Source organism: Zingiber officinale, chromosome 4B (assembly GCF_018446385.1).
Source record: "Zingiber officinale cultivar Zhangliang chromosome 4B, Zo_v1.1, whole genome shotgun sequence".
Classification (NCBI taxonomy): Eukaryota; Viridiplantae; Streptophyta; class Magnoliopsida; order Zingiberales; family Zingiberaceae; genus Zingiber; species Zingiber officinale.
The window spans coordinates 85,258,471-85,278,405 of record NC_055993.1 but is presented as its reverse complement, the minus strand read 5'-3'; the positions used below and the strand labels follow the sequence as shown (position 1 = coordinate 85,278,405).

Here is a 19,935-nt window from a genome sequence, read left to right as displayed (position 1 = left end):
AAAAGTACTTAAATATTTGCACCTTGTTCCTTAGTGTGCTCGAGTGCTCACCTAGAATAATCACAAGTGATTAGGATAATCTATTGATTGCTCTACAAGTAAACAAGGATTGGAGATTTGCATGTGAACCATTATTTATTATTATTTGTTTTGTGCTCCAAGAGAAACTTTTGACTAAACCAACCATAAACTACATTATCTTTTACAACCCATGGAGTCCTAACAATGCTTTGCTTCACTTCCCAACTCAACCCACTCGTGATCTTGTTTTAGTTCATATTAAAGTGTATCTCTTGATATTGTGGAAGTTGTTTCGGTTGGGAAGTGGATGTGGATCCTCACATTTAACTGACAGTGCTAAATGATTAGAATATCATTAGTTAGAATGGATTTTTTTCTTAATTTTTAGGATTATTATTGAGGATGTCCAACTAATATCATATTTTATAAGTCAATTATATTTTTTTTCAAATATTTTCATATTTATTTTTTTAAAATTATCTCTCTATATTAACCATTAATTGCATTTCTAAAATAGCATCTATTGCTTAAATCTTTGATTCATTTTCTAACTGGTCATGTACTGTTAACGGACGTAATTGTAATTTAATTGTCGTGTTTTGCATTCAATGTTCAGTTAATTAGGTCACTAACTAAAGGTACCCTCATGTGTCTAAATGCTTAGTTTATTTTGCAAAATATTGAGAGACAAAAATTTTGAAGGGTCATGAATACAGCAATTGACGCGCACATAAGGTTGTGAAATTTTTAAAATCATTTCTTTCATCAACCACTAAGGACATCTTCAATACAAGATTTTAAAAAGATTTATAAAATAAAAAAATTGAACAAAAAATTTTGAACTATTATGGAGGTAAGGTTTGACCTTTGTATTTCAAAAATAATAATGAAATTTCAAAATTATTTTTTAATCATTAAATTGATGTAATATATATATCCGCCAACCCGTCCCAGGGTTAACACGGAGGAGGTAAATCACGGGCGACTTCGTAACATGGGTGTGACCTTTTTTCTGCGTTGTTTTGTTTGCTGACCAACACATTTAATTTGTGTTTCTTTTTCTTTTCTATTTCTCACCTAACACGTTTTGACTTTCTCATTTTTTTGCTTTTTCGTTTTTTCCACATAGCACACTTTCATCATCGCCTCTAAAGTCGATCGCTCTGCAAAAGCGAAAACTAGGGCAAACTTATTTCGCTACCGCGCCGTCGTCCTCACCGTGCGCCCTTGTTCCTCGCGCAACAAACCTTCGACGAGAAGCTTCCAGACCCTACCTCGCGCAACCTCCAAACCCTATTTTGCCGTCCACGTCACGAAGTGCCAACGCAGAAGTCGCGCATTATAAGTCGCGCAGAATAACACTTGTGTGTGTGTATATATACATACATATATATATTCATGAAATAATATAGTTTTTTAAAAAATGATTAACCAAGCTGGGTAACGTCGAGGTTGAGGTGATCAGCCCGACCCCATAGAAGTTTCTCATCGCCCACCAAGGTAAATCGGGAAATGCTTGCAGCGGACAATCCAGGAAACCATCATCCTTTAGTTGGATGCCTCATTTGAAGGAAAAAATCCTACAAATTCGCCATAGCTGAGGCTCGAACCGCGAGTGCTTGGGTGACAACCTGGATAACTTAATTTTAAGATTTATTAATAATTTCAACTTTATATCATTTTTAAATTAGAGACGCATAACCTAATTTTAACTATCTGCATCACTTTTTCTCATTACCTCAATCCTCATCATCTCTCCATCATTCTCTTCTCTCCTCTTCCTCTATATTTTTTACTATAATTTTCTCCTTCTTATCCTTTTTATATTACAACACATCAATCCATTTGTTTCGGCTCTTTTGCATACAATAAAGTCTTATCAATCCATTTGTATCTCATAATTTTTTTGAAAAAAAAAAATCACAGTTGCATCTATCCAATTTTATATCTCATCAATTTTTCAGATGATATAAGATAGTAATTTAAATTATGATTAATAATTTAATTTCTATTTATTTTTTATATTAAGATTTTTATAAAATAAATCATATTAATATTAAATAATATTATTTAATTAATTAACAATGAATATTTATTTTATATAATTTACAGGTATTTATGTATTATATTAATACACAAACGTGTGTGTATGATGACTAATATTAATTAAGAAAATGGTAAAACAACACTCAGAAGCTAACAATTTGAAGAAATGCTTTTCAAATCATTATAGCATTTGTCTTTGTTAATGTTTCCTAAATCCAAAATAAAGAAGAACAAAATGGGTTAAGATCGTCAACAAAAATCAATTATATCTTATTTGATGCTTAGAGCCAAAATTAAAAATTGTTAAGGCTTTAGGCGTTTCTTCCCACGTTAATTAATTAATTAATTAATTAATTAAGCAATGTGACATCATTAAAGAACTGCGCAGAAACAAAAATATTTTTATTAATTTCTTTATTTTCTAGAAATGGGGAAAAGAGAGAGCCAAGAATCAAACAAATGCACCCCCAATGCAACGCCTCCAATGGCTTCCGGTGAGCGATAGAAGCCGGCGACTATAGAAGACGACAGGGATGGCGGCGCTCTCTCGCGGCGAAGAAGACGGCTGGGGCGCAAGATGAAGACTTCTTGGCTCTCCCGTCGCGCCCGATCATAAGTTTTCGTGTTGCTCTTCGTTCTGGTGTTGGGGATCCCGAGTTTTTTATCTGAAAGGAAGGGGCGAACAGAGCTAGTTTTGGGCAAGGATCTGTCGTTCATTTCGGTACGCGACTCCTCCTTTTTCCGTTCTAGTTCCTCCAACTCTGCTTTCGCTGAGTATCATCAAAGCTCTGTGAGTGCTATTATGGCCGGTGCTTTTGCCTCTTTGATGTTTGATGGAATACATCAATTCGATTCAGTAATGAGGTTGCGTTTTTCTTCTTCCAGGTCAATGATTTAACGCTTCTGGTTGTGGACCATCTGGGATGATGCCAAAGATTCGATTTTGATTGAGTTCCTCCAATTTGACACGCGTTCTGGACATGTTATCGCTGACCCTGGATCTCATTTCATTCTAATGTGCACTGTGATGTTATTGTTCCAAGAACAACTCGGGAAGATTTATTAAGAGAAAGATACTGAAAATATGTTGAAAGACAAGTCAGAACTGATCTCAATTGTGCTAAACGATCCTTCAGGGCAAGGATCGAGTTGGGATTGCATCGATTTCGGATTCCTTGAGTCGTCAAGCAGCAGGAAACGCCCACTAGCTGATGATATCAATGAGGAGGAAGAAGAAGAACAAGGAGGAGGAGACGACGGTGATCATTGCCAAATTAGGAAGAAGCCACAGCAGCATCATGATACCCCTGATATCCAAGATGTCCAGCACAAATTCAATGATTCAAGCATGTTCATCAGCCTTCTCGGAAAGGACATGACAATTAACTGTCTCCTTCACCTTTCCCGGTCCTATTATTCTACTGTGGCATCCCTCAATACTTCCTTCCGCTCACTCATCCACAGCGAGGAGCTCTATAGGCTTCGCCGCCAGAGGGGTGTCATTGAGCATTGGATCTATTTCTCCTGCAGCCTCACTGATTGGGAGGCATACGATCCCTACCGAGGATTGTGGTTTCGTCTCCCTCCAATGCCCCCTACCGGAAGTTTCATGTTCGGCGACAAGGAGTCCCTCGCCGTGGGCACTGATCTCCTTGTTTTTGGGAAAGCCATGACTTCTCACATTGTGATGAGATATAGCATTCTGACTAACTCTTGGTCTGAAGGAGTAGTAATGAATTCACCTAGGTGCTTGTTTGCATCTGCTAGCCTAGGTGACAAGGCTATCGTAGCGGGTGGCACCAATGCTCGAAAAGAGATACTCGACTCCGTGGAGCTTTATGATTCTGAGACACAAAGATGGGAGATCCTTCCAAGTATGATCAAAGCTCGAAGTAAGTGTTCGGGGGCTTACATGGATGGTAAATTCTATGTCATAGGCGGCATGGATAGTAACAAGAAGGCGTTAACATGTGGTGAAGTGTATGACTTTGCAGCTCGCACTTGGAGGTTGATTCATGGGATGTCTCATGGTAATGGTCTCAATGGGGCTAGTGATGCACCTCCATTGCTTGCCGTGGTGAAGGATGAGCTTTATGCGGCACATTATAAGGACAACGAGGTGTGGAAGTATGTTAAGGAGAAGAATTCATGGGAAAAAATTGGGCTCTTACCTGAGAGATCTGGTTCGGTTGATGGTTGGGGAATCGCTTTCCGTTCATGTGGCAAAAAATTGGTAGTTATTGGAGGACCGAGAGGAAATCATAGAGGGATAGTCGAGCTCAATTCTTGGATTCCAAACAGGAGCGAACCCGAATGGAAATTGATGGCTAGGAGGGAATCCGGAAACTTTGTTTATAATTGTGCTGTTATGAGCTGCTGATTCTATGATTCATTATGACTACATTGTGTACCTTTGGAAGGAATATTGGTTCAGATCTTCTAATTGTGTAACAGTCGATAGTTCTTCTTTCGGGCCATGTTACACCGGAGTTTCAATTCTGAATATATCGAGTCAAGAAGCCTGCTAGCTTTCTGAAAGTGATGCAGATTGATAACCTGAGACAGCAAAGTTTCCGGTGGTTAGAAAATATGATTTTTGTGGTGTCTCTCTCAAGGGCACATGAAGAAGCTGTGTTCGATTGCTGTCGATGATCTGTCTGTGGTTTAATATCGTTGTTTCGACAGACATCGTCTCGAATAATGTCGATACCGCTGATGTTAGTTACTCCTTGATCTCCAAACTTCATTGAACTTATGATTACTTGGATGATCCAATAAATTGTTCTTTGTTCTTAAGCCTTGAGCCTTAAGCCTTGAGCCTTGCATCTGATTTCTTCTTGTGTGCTTGAAATAAGCTATTTATTAGGTTCTGTTTACTTGTTATTTCTTCTCGTGTGATTGTTTGGTAGAAATAGGCGAAGGGGGCAGATGTTGAATTGCTGTCTCACGACAAATGTAGGTAGAAAGCCTCAAATAAACAGGGGAGTATAAAATAAAAGAAGAATAATCAATCAAAATTGATATTTTTATATAAAATAAATAGAAAAAAAAACTGTGTTATAGAATAGAGACTAGGCTGCTTTTGGGTTAGAGTAACGTAATAAAATTTATAATGTAATTAATATTATATTATTAGATTTGGTGAAAGAATTGTATATTAGTTTTTATAAAAAATATAATTTATATTATTATAAAATAATAAAAATATCTGACGACTTCTGTTGACGGTCGACGGTCGCTGCCACCAACGAAAAAGGTCGCAGCCATCAGTAGAGGTCACAACAGTCGATTGCTGACCGCCGACAACGGCGGAGGCAAACAACGACAATGATGTCGGCAACTGATTGATGCAAAAATTAGATTAAGAATATATTTGATATTTAAATTTTAGTTAAATATTAATTTTAAAATGTAATTAGATTATATGATATTGACCTTGTAATCTAGATTATAAAATTTTATTATTTTTTAATTTAAATTATAGTGCATTATAACTAAGAGTATCTATATTAGTTATCCTATTTAAAAATTTTACCTTAAATTTTAAATAGAGTAGTTAAAATTTTTTTACATTAGTTGATATATGATATAGTGAAAAATAAATATAATAAATTTTTTTATTTTAAATTACATATTTTGAATAGAAAAATTAACATGAAAAATATCAAATATAATAATTAATATAATATAATCTTAATTACATCATTACTCTACCCTACCACTCTACCAGACGAAGTCTGAGTAAATATTAAATAAGACGGCATGGGCGGTCACTAAGCCCGGTCGCCTGTGGAGTCCACGCACCAACAGCAGCAACTGTGGAACTGCTGTCGCAACCGTACTCAATCCTCGTCGACGGATCCTCTTTTGCAATCATGAACCAATGATGCCGCCTCCTTCATCGTCACTTCAAAAACAAACTATAGCAAATTACAAAAAGCACACTTGAAATTTCAAAATTACTTATTAAATTTTTTGAAAAACATATTTATTTCACCATTATGATGCTGGATAAATTATAAAATCAATAATCTCATAGTGTTAATTTTTAAAATTAAATGCACTGCTAAAATGGTAGGAACTCTTTGATAAATTGCCGAAAGAACTTTGCTGTGATTCCAAGAAGAGACAAGATTATTCGAGTCTCTCAAATCTCGCTGTCTCTCTCCCATCACAAGGAAGAAAGAAGAAACTCAGTTCATTTATCTCTCTCTCTCCTCTTCTTTCATCTCAATCTCCGGCGCAGTTTCATCTGAAGAAAGAGGCATTCGAATTAAAAGCTCCCATGTGACTGTGCGGGTGAAGAAATTAAGTCGACGAAGCAGGCAAGCCCACGCACCGTGTTGCAGCTCTCTCCCACGTTGCCCACAACGCCTTGTCTCCCATTCAATCGGCCCCTCCACCCTGCAACACCGCACACCTTCAATTTAATTTCTTTTCTTTTCTTTTCTTTTTTAAAAAAATAAAATAAATAATAATAATAATAATGATAAACAGGAAAAAAAACAAAGGCATTAATTCTCATGTGTCCTTCCACCAATCTTATACCTATCGTAACTACTTTAACCACCTTACTCCTCAACTTCCCATTCACATTCAAGTCGACCCCTGTTTTTCGCACTAATTAGTCGTCCCACCTTGTTATCATCGCACCGATCCTACAAGCTCAATGTCGTTGTCGCATAGGGGATATATGTTAACGCCCGAGAGAGAGAGAGCGCTCAATCCAACCAGGGAATAAGCTCTTTAGATCTTCTCTTCTAGCATTCTACTTCCTTTTCACTAACTCTAAGGCCGTAAGCAAAGATGGAAAGCTCGACTTATCTCTAATTCCTGAATCCGTCCCTAATGGTAAGCTCTTTTTATAAATATGAATTAGTTTAATAGACCTAAAGAAATAGGGTCAATCTTTGATAATTATGAAAATAAGATACTCATTTGGTGATTTTAGAAATAAAGAATACTCTTTCAATTTAGTCTAATGAGTAGAAGCAAGATGTTTTTGTAAGGTGAATAGTATGACTAATACAAATGTTCGTTTCAGTCGTGACTCGAATCTATTTCGATTGGATTAACCGAGCCGACGCACTATGTCCGGGGCCCCGGTTAAATTGGAGATGCCTATCACAAGGCTAGACAACCACCGCATGTCAGTGCTCGAGGAAACAGATTCACATGACCCATGCACAATCGGCTACATTAGAAGCCCTACTACATCGTCTCCTTTCGCGTCTCAATCCCTCAATCCCCATCTCCCAATCTCGGTACCTTAACCTCCACAACCAACAAATTAGGGCCATTAAACAATCCATGCTCACTCACAAGGAACTAGCCCCTCCTCCAAAATTCACAAGCCCTACTAAAAGCTCGAAGAGGAGACAAAGACTAGGAACAAGGCAAGGTGGTGTCCTATACTTTGAGCAGAAGGGACACAAGGCATCTTTCTCGTACAGAGTAATATGGCTAAACAATAAGACAATAAATGAAAGTGTTAATTAAGTTTAATCGACATTTTACCGAACCGTTTAAATAAATTTCAATATTATTCAAATCACATATCTAATTTTCATAATATTCAAATCAGGTATCATATTTCTAAAATATCTCTCCTCTTTCTCTATAGATTCATCGGTTAGTTTCGTTTAAAACTAGATGATGGACTCATAGAACTTTGAATCATTCTAAATCAAAATTAATATATCCTTAAAACATAATTAATGTATGCCATCGAATCTAAATTTGATATAGTGTAGAGTACATTTTTAAAGTTTTACTCTACCAATTTAAAATTTTACCACTTTCAATTTACAATATCAAATTTAAATGTGAGAGTATAGGTATATTTTAAAGATGTTTTTAGAAGTATATTGATTTTGATTTTAAATGATTTGGAGTTCTCTAGATCCATCAGCTAGTTTTAGATAAAACTGTCTGATATACCTGCACCATTCGAAAATTTAAAAGTTTCATATTTTCAAACAAAGGGAGTTCTAAGAACACATTTTTGAGATTGGTTAGTGAGTATCATTATTCTAAACCTTATGATAAACTTGTGACAAATTTTATCGAGTTTTTACTACTTTCAATTTACATTATTGAATGCAAATCTGATGACATAAATACATTAAGAAGATTTTCAAGAATACATTAATTTTGATTTGAAGTGAATTGGAGTTCTCTAGATTCATTGATCAATTTCGAACAAAAATGACAGATGGAAAAGATGAATATTTTGGGAATATGATACGCGATTTTGAGGTTCATGAGTTATGGACTTAAAACAAAGAGGGATATTTTAAAAATATGATATGTGATTTTCAAATATTATGAACATCGGATATGTAATTCAATTCAGATAAGATAAGATAACATGAAAACTGACTTATGCTATTTAGTGAAATGAGTCAGTTTAATTGATTCCTCTCCTTTGATTTAGGGGTTACGAGAGTATATTAGGAAAGTCAGCTGGGGCTCACCGTGGGCTCATGGGCCATGGTAATTCCTAGAAAGGGAAGACATGTGGGTCAAGTTGGCAAAAGACGACTGCACTCGACCAGCATCCTTGCAACCACTTTTAGAGGAGTCAGAAATTATATATGGAGGTATTTCCTTTGCGAAGAAGTCACTCCTTCTACTCCTCCACACTCACGGCTGAAACAGGCAGTGCTACTGAACTTCTAGTCCGATATATCATGTCGGGAAGAGGCAGGAGGATCACCGACGAAGAGATAAACGAGCTCATCTCGAAGCTCCAGGCGCTGCTCCCGGCCGAGTCCCGGCGCCGGAATGCAGGCAGAGTAAGCCAGCAATTGAAACTCTCCGGCCACAATCTTCCATCTTTCCAATTAATTATCTGTAAGCACGACGCACATTAATGGAAGTCGATTAATTACCCTAATTCTGCACGCCTCTTCCTCTTGATCACCTGCAGATGTCGGCGTCCAAGTTGCTCAAGGAGACGTGCAGCTACATCAAGAGCTTGCACCGGGAGGTCGACGACCTCAGCGACCGGCTCGCCGGCCTGATGACCACCATGGACAGCAACAGCCCTCAGGCTGAGATCATCAGGGGACTGCTCAGGTCCTAATTAGTGATCTCTCTGCAGTGATTAGGAACCACACAACTAGCCTTAATTATGATTACTATACTCGCTACGTACGTCATATGCCCTACTAGTTTAATTATCAGGAGAGATCTGAGCAAGATCCTTTTTTTTTTTTTAAATTATTATTTGTATGTGTTGATTTCGATCTGCAGCTTTAATTATGAGATCTGAGGGTAGTTTTAAGTTTTGCTAGCTCTCCAGTTGCTTGTTTGTGCAGGTGTGTGAGTGTTTTCTTGTTTGTAGAATAATGTGTGTATTATACGTGTAGAAGAGGAAGATAGAAGCACAAATTAGTTATGAGATCCATACGATGAACTGTTTTTGAACTGAGATTGAGGGAGAAATTTTTAAAAAAATGAAACTGGAAAAGGGTTTAATTTTGATGTGATTTAAACATGCATGGGAAAAGTGCATGATCAGTCAAAAAGAGTGGCTCATGCTGACTTTTATTATTATTATTATTATTATTATTATTATTATTATTTATCTATCTAAAATGAGTTGTATACTGAAATTTTATTGTTGGTGTAATTAAATTTTCTTGGTTGTTTTTGTCTATCTTTTAATTGTTCATAGCTTAAAACTCTTAACTAGTAGTCGAAAAAGAAGAGAAGAACTCAATAGTATTCCATAGTGTTGTTGGGCACCTTTTTGTGTGTTAGATAATTAACAATGCCAATAGTACTTGATTCGATAAGTTATAATCAAAATTATTTTTATTTTTTTAAATATCATTGGGGTTGTAAAGTAAAAGTACGGATTGTGCTTAGGGTGGGAAAAAAGTTACATGATTGGTTTGGTATTGCTTCTCGTTAAACGTTATGTTCCGATTTTTTTCTTATCTCATTGATCTCTCTCCTCTACCTCCTCTCATCAGCGTTGTCCTCTGTGACATGCCATCTACTCTCTGGCACATAGGTAATCTTCTTTCCTCTCCCCTCTCCTCCCATCTCCGATGGAGACCATAGACTCTCATTGAGGTCACGAGGCTAGCCACGACCTGTGCGAGCTCAGACTTGGGCTCTTGCCTAACCGTGAACTCGGTCGCGGTCTCAGCTAGCCCTGGCCAGGAGCTTGCTCTTGGCCAGTCGTAAGCTTGGCCCTAGTCATGAGCTCAATCTCAGGCATTTGCCAATCAACTACTACAATGCTATTGAACATTAAGGCATAATATCATTTTTCAGAATGATATTATGATAAAATATGTTAATTGATGTCAAAGTTACTCCCTACTGATAACATAATGAATAACTTCTACAGTATAAAGAAATTGGTTATGAACTTATGTTTACCTATAGAAAAGATTGATTGTTTTATAAATAACTGCATGATCTTTTGAATAAAGATAGTGAATTTATTGAATGCAAAATGTATAATCAGCCTCGTTATATGCAGTGTAGTCGCATATCTGGGTAGAAGAAGAAAATTTTATTGGCGCAATCATGCCTAGATCAGAAGTTTTAATGATTGACAATTATTTAAATTTAGGTTAATACGTTGGATCTAACTTGAATTACAAGTTTGCAGGATAAGAGAAGTTCCAAGAAGGTCTAAGGTCGGATTCTTGGCAAGACGAAATCCTTGCAGGTTGGAAGACCAGATGCAAGGAAAGAGAAGTCCAAGAAGATTAAGGGTCGGATTCTTTGTAAGATGAAGTCTTTGTAGGTTAGAAGACTGGATGCAAAACAAAAGAACTACAAAAAGGTCAAGGGCCCGATTCTTGACAAGATGAAGTCCTTGCAAGTTGGAAGATCAAATGCAAGCCGAGAGAAGTCCAAGAAGGTCAATGACTGGATTCTTTGTAAACGGTGGGAACTCAAGTAGATCGGACACTATGGTAGACAAAGACCCGGAGATGAGGAAACTCTATGCATAAAGTTCAGGGAACATGAGGTTATCTTACATGAGGTAATTGAAATTAGTTAATGTGTTTATCAATGGATTGGTAACCAATCGTGAGCACTCACTGGTTTCCAATATCTATTAGCCAATCGATTAGGCATTAATGCAATTTATTTGCACGCTCTCTGTGATGCTCAGAGTTTCCAAATCAATTGACCAATCGATTAAGACTATACTAATCAATTGGTACAATCGATCAGAGATTTTCTATGACTCACAAAGAGTTGCCAAATCGATTAGGACTATACTAATCGATTGGTGCAATTGATTAGAGGTTTTCTACGAGCGCACAGAAGAATTGCCTAATCGATTACCCAATCGATTAAGCTATGGTGCAATCGATTAGCGACTATCTGCGAACGCACAGAAAGTTTCCAAATCGATTAACCAATCGATTAGGCATGACCAATCAATTGGTTTAATCGATTAGCTAGCTTTCTTCGCAAAGAAAAAGGGTGCCAAATCAATTAAGGTTATTAATCGATTGAAGACTCTCACCAATCGATTAAGATTCAAAATGGAGTAATCTCAGCCGTTGATCTGAAGTTAGTGATCGTTCAACGGATAAGTCAAAAAGTCCGTAATCAATTAAGAATTCTTTCTAATCGACTAGCGTCAACGAAAAGATGAGAAACAACTAGATTTCAAAACATTCAAAAGGGAAGATTTAGGTATAAATCAAAACAATTGTTCCATTTGCTCACAAGTGCTCAAGTTTAAGTGCTTAAGCTCTCATCCTTACTACATCTTCAAGCTACTTAAAGAAGGAGAAGCTACACCAAAATTGTAATCTCTTCTCTTCTTCTTCCTTGTCAGCTATTTCATTTAAGAGAGAGAGAGAGAGCCATAAATTGTGTAAGGTTTCTCCATCTTCGGCGTTGTTCCTAGAAAAAAAAGTTTCATAGTGGATGTTGTGATTGTGGTGTGGATCCTTGGATTAGTTACCTCAAGGATAAGGATACCAGTAAACACAAGAAGTTAGCATTGCTTCTAAGTTTCTATCGCGCAACTAAGAAGATTAAGAAATCGAAACAAGCTATTCACCCCCCTCCTCTAGCTCAACCGGTTCTAACAAATGGTATCATAGTTTGGAGGCTTTTGAGAACTCACATCCAAGGAAGCACAGGTTTAGAGCTACAAGATATTATTGAAAGAAGGACACAACACTTCTCGACTACCATTCTTTGAAGACAACAATTTTTCTTACTAGAAGAGTCGCATGGAGTACTATCTCATGATCGAAATTGACAGGAGTCATGGCGCCAATCGAGGATGGAAAAATGCTTGAATCCTCAAGATGGACTATTGAACAAAAAATGAAGGCTCAAGCTAATGCCAAGGCGATCATGACTGATACGGGTTGTAGTGAGCAGATCTCAAAAATGACGTAGTGATCAAAGTCAAGGTAAAGTAGGGGTCAGAGTTAAAATGGGGGAGTGCTTCCCATATGACTCTGTCGATTGCCCCCGTTAAAACTCTAGGGTTCTGATCAAGTGGTTGCAAAGTAGGACGCTCAAATAAAATCGATCGACCATAAAGACAGTCAGATATAAGGGCTCTAGTATTTTACTTTGGAAATAAGGAAATAATGTACCTAATTAGTCGAGTAATAGACCGAGTGTAATGGAGCTTGACCAGGTGAAAATCTGACCGAGCTCTAAGAGTTTATACCTTCTGAAAACTCGTTAGTATAAAACTAGCTGGATAAAGGCTGGTCGAACATAAGGCTTCCCATGTATGCCGGCCAAGTAAAGACCGAGAGGGCTTAAGGACACTTGGCTTTATAAATTTCTTAGTATAAGATCAGTCGGACGAAGGCTGATCTAACATAAAGCTCCCGTGTATGCCCGACCGGGTAAAGATCGAGCGTGTTTAAGGACACTTGGCCTTATAAATCTCTTAGTATAAGATTGATCGGATAGAGGCTGGCCGAACATAAGTCTCTCTGTGTATGTCCGGTCGGGTAAATACCGGGTGGGGTTAAGGACACTTGGCCTTATAAATCTCTTAGTATAAGATCGGCCGGATAGAGACCGATCTAATATAAGGCTCTCTGTGTACACCCGGCCGGGTAAATACCGGACGTGCTTAAGGACATTTGGTCTTATAAATCTCTTAGTATAAGATCAGCCAGATAGAGGTCGATCGAACATAAGACTCTCTATGGAAGTGTGGTCGGGTAAAGACCGAGAGGGCTTAAGGATACTTGGCTTTATAAATCTCTTAGTATAAGATCGACCGAACAGAGGCAGATCGAACATAAGGTTCTCTGTGTACACCCGACCGGGTAAAGACTGGGCGGGTTTAAAGACACTTAACTTTATAAATCTCTTAGTATAAGATCGGTCGGATAGAGGTCGATCGAACATAAGACTCTCTATGTATGCCCGGCCAGGTAAAGATCGGACAGACTTAAAAATACTTAGCCTTATTAGACTCTTATTATAAGATCAATCGGATAGAGGCCAATCGAACATAACGTTCTCTGTGTACACCCGGTCGGGTAAAGACCAGGTGAACTTAAAGACACTTAGCCTTATAAAACTCTTAGTATAAGACCGGTCAAATAAAGGCCGATTGAGTATAATGATATTTGTGTACGCTTGGCCGGGCAAAGACCGGGTGGGCTTAAAAACACTTATCCTTAGGAAACTCTACATATTCGCTTGAACATATATGATGTATCATATGACTTCTTGAATGAAGCTTTGGCATACTGTGGGCACTATATTAGTCTCTGAACAAACCTCTATAGTATTTAACAATACATATGACAGAACAGATTGATATAATGACAACCAATACAAATGACCTTGTTGATTGGTCGAGACACATTTAGCAGACAAACAACAAACAACATTTTAACAGTCTATCATAATTATCCAAAAATATTCCTTGGAAACCTCCTTCAGAGGCTATCTTGTTTCCCATTGATGATTCATCTATAACGACATTCTCCTCCAACGACTTCAAAAAATGTTTAAGTTATAAACGATAAAAAGGTATATCTGTAGGTAGAAAAAAGATATCTCGAAAGCTCTTTAAGGAACAACCTAACAAAACTCTGACGCATGAAATCGCCTCATGATGACGGAGATCAGGAGAAGTGGTATAAAAAAGGGGGGGTCCTCTCCGTTGGGAAGGTACATAATTCTTGCATCTAAGACATCCATTCACACATCCTATATTGTTCTTCTTCCACTTGCAAGAAAACTGTATTGACTTGAGTGTCAGAGGGTCTTGCCAGGGACCCCTTCCCTTGTCTTTAGTCACTAACACTTTGTTAGATCGGCTAGTTGTGTGCAGGGTCGTTGAGGAGCTTCATCACAGATCGAAGAGTTAACTATTCATCAACAAAGCATCCACCTGAGCTAGCGCCCCATCTCCTCAGCCTTCAGACAGGATCAAATTTGGCACTATCTGTGGGAATCTTTGCCTGAATCTTAAGCTACGAGATGGAGGAGGTTGGAAAACTTGCTACCGTCACCTTAACACAAGAAGATATGGAGTTGCCCATCAACGCAGAGCACAAAATTACTTCAACAACAACAAGCCACCTCTGGTAGCGTGCTACCACCACCAAATCCGGCAGCATCAACCATAACCCATCAAAGGGAAAGAGGAGTTGAAGAGGAAGGCTCCACTCACTTGCTTCCTGCTCCTCTATCACAAATCCGGTGCCCCAAGCACTTTTCCGCACATCGCTGGAGCAGTTAGGTCAAGGAAGACTGGAAGAGTACCCCAGGAATCTTCTGGAGAAGCACCTGTGTAGGATAAGCACAAAGGAAAAGATATAGCTAGCGATAGCTCCCTTGAGAGAATCACACCCCATTCTCTCAACAGGTGTTGGACGGCCCATTGCCAAAACATTATTAGAATCTAAACATAGGAGAATATTCGAGGACAACCGACCCGGAAGACCATCTCCTCAAGTTTGGAAATGCTGCTCTTCTTCAACAATTTACGAATGACATAAATGACAAATGTTCCTCACCACATTTGGCGGAGCAGTCTAACGATGGTTTAAACGGTTGCTAGACAACTCTATTCGCCGTTTTAAGGACTTCCGCAAGGTATTTCTTTATCACTTCTCTAACAACCAGTGGTACCACAAAACCTCTTTGAGCCTCTTCTCACTCAAACAGGGGCCTAAAGAGACAGTCCGACCCTATATCAAGAAGTTTAATCAGGTGACTATGGATGTGCCCATGACCACCACAGAGATTCTAGTGAGTGTCTTTTCTTATGAACTCACTGATAACGATTTTTTCTGAGATTTGGTTAGAAAACCTCCAACTAACTTTGATCTACTGATCAAATGTGCAACATAATTTATCAATGCTGAAGAAGCACAGATTGCTCTAAAGAAGGCGGACACCACACCCGCTCTCGCTCCAGCCACCGAGCGCCTGACATTACCTGCCCCTCCACCGAAAGGACCTCGGGCAAGTCCTCAATATCATCATCAAGAAAAGCGGCCTCAAGCCGTTCAACATGTGGAGGTTCCTTGGGAAGCTCCACGAAAGTGGTGCACATACCATCGGACAACCACTCATAATATGGAGGATTGTCTCTACGAAATCAAAAAGGGAAAGATTGTTGGTGCGGTTAGCACTAACGTTCTAACTCAGGTTTTGATGAATGACAAATTAGGTTAAGTTAGGTTTATCGTTATCTAACACTCTGACCGAGTATGCAGGCGAAGTCCAGACAGGTCGACGGGCTGACCGGATGTTTGGCACGAAGTCCAAGCGGGTCGACGAGCTGACCGGATGCTTGGCACGAAGTCCAAATGGGTCGACGGGCTGACTGGACATTTGGCACGAAGTCCAAGCGGGTCGACGGGCTGACTGGACGGTTGGCACGAAGTCCAGACGGGTCGAAGGGCTGACTGGACGTCTGGCAGGTGAGTAAAGGTAAGTCACTGGAAGGGAATGACTGTGAGGACGCGTTTCCGGGAAGGGAACATTAGGCGTCGATCCGACTTAAATACATTTCGGATATCTAAGTCGAGATCGTGACTAGATTCCGGTCTCGGAGAGACGGAATCTAATTCATACTCTTGTTGCTAATTCATACTTATTTTGCTTATCTATAAAACTGTGCTAACAATATGTGTTTCAGGGTATATTTGCCTCAGATTAACCTTATTTTGCAGGAGAAAGAGTTTCTGGAAGAAGGTGGTCAGGGCGTCCGGAAGGCAATTTCTATCCCTGGCGTGCGTCGACACGTGGAGCTTGTAAATTGGGTGGGATATGTCACACCAGGGCGCCAGGAAGGGATCCGGGCGCCCCAAGCATCCTATAAAAGGAGGGTCAGAGGGGAGCTTAAAAAAAAATAACTCTGAATTTAAGAACTCGCTCTCCTGTGCTCCTACAACGCTGCAAAGCTCCGACAAACGCGCTACTTCTCTTTTTAAGTCTCTTATTTTGTCGGTATTGCGTTAATTCCTTCATTAGCATTTTCTGTACTTAGTTTGTAATATCTTTTGAACTGCTAGTGAATTGTCCATCGAAAGCACCCTCGTGTGCGGGCCTTGGAGTAGGAGTCGCCAAAGGCTCCGAACCAAGTAAAATTGGTTCTTGTGTTAGCATTGCATTGTTTTACTTTTCCGCTGCGCTTACTCTTATCGACGAAATTTTTATAATTGATATTCACCCCCCCTCTATCGAACGTCTACGGTCCAACAGACCCGACTCCCCACCGGCCTCTTGAATGAAGGCAGACCCGCGCTCGGTGGGTGACTGCTCTGGAAGATCGTCCAGCCGAAATCCGCGCTCGACCAAAACTTCGACCACTTCTTTGTCAACGTCGGCGTTGGTAAGCTTCGATTGCCCAACCAAGCGTACTCTCATCATGATGTCGGCTGCAAAATAAAGAAAGAAATCAGTTAGACAAAAGGAAAAGAAGCGGGTGAACAGTTTACCTAAGTTGACCGGCTCAGATGGGTTGATCGGGCTAAGGCCGAAGAGTGCCAGGACTCCTTCCTCCTGCAACTTGTGAATGTTGAACTTCTTACCGGCCAGCATGGAGGCAGCATGTAAGTAGGCCGGAGTGCTCTTATAACGGGGCAGTGAAGGTTGGGGCCCCAATGAAAGTTGCCAAGTGGTTTGGAAGGGTGGCCAATCGGGGAAGCGAGCAAAAAAGAAATACTCTCTCCAATGCTTATTGGAGGAAGGCACCTTGTCAAAAAAGACCAGGCCAGGGCGAGCCTGCAAGAGAAAGGTGTCTGGCTGATCGGAAAGCTTTGGGTAATAAAAGTAGTGGAAACCCGAAGGGGTCAGAGGGATGCGATGCAAGCGGAACAAGATAATTATCCCGCACAAAAGGCGAAAAGAATTTGGGACTAACTGGGAAAGAGATAAGCCAAAATATTTACAAACATCTACGATAAAGGGATGGAGGGGGATCCGCAAGCCGGCAGCAAATTGGTCCCGGAAGAAGCAAACACAGCCTCTCGACGGAGTGGACGACCGATTGGTTACCAACGGAACATGGATCTCATAGCCGGGAGGAAGTTCAAAGGTATTCGCGAGAATCCGAGCATCGCCCTCGTCGAACCTGGACTCCAGGATGTCGTACCAAGGACCCGAGGCAGGGGTCGAGGGCTGCGAGGAACTGGCCATGGTCGAAGAAATAACCGAGAAGAGCCGGGGAGAAGCGAAGGAAAAGGGGCAAAGGGTAGGTAAAAGAGTTCGCCGGAGGGGTGTCGGAGATGGCAGAACAAAAAGGGTTGCAGAAGGAAGTAACGGACTCACCGAGGGTGGGAACAGCAAGAGAAGCAGAAGGATTCACCGAGAAACGCTGAGGAAGTCGCCGGAAACAAGAACGATGAGTAAAGGTGGGGGGAAGACGGTGGTCGCGAGCTTATAAACATCAAGAGGCAAGGCTAAGCCGTCCGATCGGTAGCACGAATACCTAGAGACAAATCTGGCCGTTAAAATTCAAATCGCCAAGGGTCACGTCCCATCCCGTCACCTCAAGCATACGGCGACAGGCGGTGACACGTGGCATGTGCTCATAGGGTGGTGGTCAGAATAATTAAGGGGGCATGCTCCGTATTAACGCCTCAGATTGGTACGCGTTCAAAGACATTTTGCTTATAGGAAAGGGCAAGTGCCAAGACAACGACTCTACGGGCTGACCGAACAAGAATAGCAGACTCGTGGTCAGACGCTCCCTCATACTGACCGATCAGCACGCTGAAGGCATCACCTCGAGAAGAAAATTGAGGCCAATCGACGGAAACACCGACCAGAAAGTAATAGTTTTGCACCATTTTGTCTAGTTAGTCGGACTTGCAGCTTCTTTCGACTAGACTTAAAGGGAAGGCATGTGATCCGGTGATGACTCAGTGGGGTGATACAGTGATGACTCAGGAGGGCCCACCTCCGAGGAAGTTCAGGGCTTCGGTAGGCGTCAAGGTCAGTGGGGGTCAACTAAGTGACCAGCCGATCGGAAAGCTCTCCATCCCCGATCGGCCTGAAGAGTTTGGCGAGAGATGGCCGAGCTTGCAGCGTACAAAGGCAAAGTATACTCTAGCCGATCAGCCGCAGCACAGGCATATAAGATTAAAGAAGCGGCCGACCGAACCAATCGAGGGGAGTCCAGTCAGACTAGTAGCCGACAAACAGGACAGGGGGGCACGTGCCTACATCCTTTTGGGAGTTAGTGTCGCCGACGATCGGCGCAGATGGATAGAAAATCGAACGGCAAGACAGAGAATCGTACGGGAGAAGCTTCCGCCGCCTCTGCAGAGATATGCTCGCCCCGTTATGGTAAAATGTCAGGGACACCTTCTCGATGCTAGCTTTTGGGGAAAGCTTGGGGAAGCGTGTCCACTCGGGAAGCATGCAATCTACCCGTCGAAGCTCTATATAAGAAGGGAGATCACCCCCCACGGAAGTACGCAGGATACATCTCTTGAAGCCACTATTCATCACTTTCTTTTTGCTCCAATCTTTGCTTGTCAGTGTGTGACTTGGGCGTCGGAGGACCGTCGTCGGGAACTCCTTCCTAGCTTGGCACTAACAACTTGTGATTGCAGGAGTATAGGATCATCAGTGAAGATGAAGATCCACCTCAGCATTACTTCCCGGCTGTCATCTCCTCAGCTTCGAGGCAGGATCAATATCTTTTCAGGAATAATGTAGATAAAATGTCAGTACTTGAAAAACTAGATTTGATAGTATATTCTTTTATTAAGGTATATATTTTTTTAAAGAATGTTAAACTTGTGTTGATCAATTTTTATATTTTATGATAAGTATTTTTAACTTTATATTTATATATGAGTATAATTATTCCAAAATTGAAAATGTAGTGTAGTTTGAATCATGTGTTTACTTTTTTAATAATATATTGTATTATACTTGTTACAAAATGAGATGATGATGTGTGATAATGATAAATGTACTAGTTTTTGGTTGAATGTAAATAAGATTGAAATCTCTTAAATAGGAAGGTGTTGTAAAAAATTTAATTATGCCATTGATAATTTTAGCGACTGAAATTAAATTTCGTCGCTAAATGACGTTAGTAATAAAAAAATTTGCAATTGATAAGTGCATAAAAAAAATCTCCGTATATATTTTTTTTTATGAATCTTATTTATCAACTTTTTTTATATCATTAATTGATTCCACTCAAGTTGTTAATTTTAAGATAAAAAATAGGTTTAAAATTTCACTATCAAAATTATAAATTTCAAACCTTGCATTCATAATAGTTAAAACTTTTTGAACTTTTTTTTTCTTCAACTTTTTCATTTCACCAAGCTCTTTAAAAAACTCGCATTAGAGATGCCCTAAGGTGTACCTAGATGATAAATTTACATCAAATGGATGCATCCATGTCGCATG

General features: G+C 39.9%; 2 protein-coding genes across 4 annotated transcripts; both read left to right on the top strand.

The window, feature by feature from the left end:
* Window positions 1–2,502: 2,502 nt before the first annotated feature.
* Window positions 2,503–4,863, top strand: LOC121975382 (F-box/kelch-repeat protein At1g26930-like). 2 transcript variants are annotated; one of them, XM_042526998.1, is made up of 2 exons: window positions 2,503–2,788; window positions 2,953–4,863. In XM_042526998.1, the coding sequence occupies exon 2, from the start codon at window positions 3,152–3,154 to the stop codon at window positions 4,445–4,447; it is 1,296 nt and encodes a 431-aa protein (XP_042382932.1). In that variant the 5' UTR covers window positions 2,503–2,788; window positions 2,953–3,151; the 3' UTR covers window positions 4,448–4,863. The 2 variants fall into 2 exon arrangements, with proteins under 2 accessions (XP_042382932.1, XP_042382933.1); XM_042526999.1 differs by having other exon boundaries at window positions 2,503–2,857.
* Window positions 4,864–8,541: 3,678 nt separating this feature from the next.
* LOC121977670 (transcription factor ILI3-like) lies at window positions 8,542–9,480 on the top strand. Of its 2 annotated transcripts, none has more exons than XM_042530126.1 (2): window positions 8,542–8,922; window positions 8,999–9,137. In XM_042530126.1, exons 1-2 carry the CDS (start codon window positions 8,664–8,666, stop codon window positions 9,124–9,126), a joined length of 387 nt encoding a protein of 128 aa, XP_042386060.1. In that variant the 5' UTR covers window positions 8,542–8,663; the 3' UTR covers window positions 9,127–9,137. The 2 variants fall into 2 exon arrangements, with proteins under 2 accessions (XP_042386060.1, XP_042386061.1); XM_042530127.1 differs by having other exon boundaries at window positions 8,673–8,864; window positions 8,999–9,480.
* Window positions 9,481–19,935: the final 10,455 nt, after the last annotated feature.

Coding starts and splice junctions, on each gene's coding strand:
- LOC121975382 (XM_042526998.1), top strand. CDS start 3,152: ATGTTGAAAGACAAGTCAGAACTGATCTCAATTGTGCTAAACGATCCT.
- LOC121977670 (XM_042530126.1), top strand. CDS start 8,664: ATGGAGGTATTTCCTTTGCGAAGAAGTCACTCCTTCTACTCCTCCACA. Junction 8,923..8,998: donor ATCTTTCCAATTAATTATCT/GTAAGCACGACG, acceptor GATCACCTGCAG/ATGTCGGCGTCCAAGTTGCT.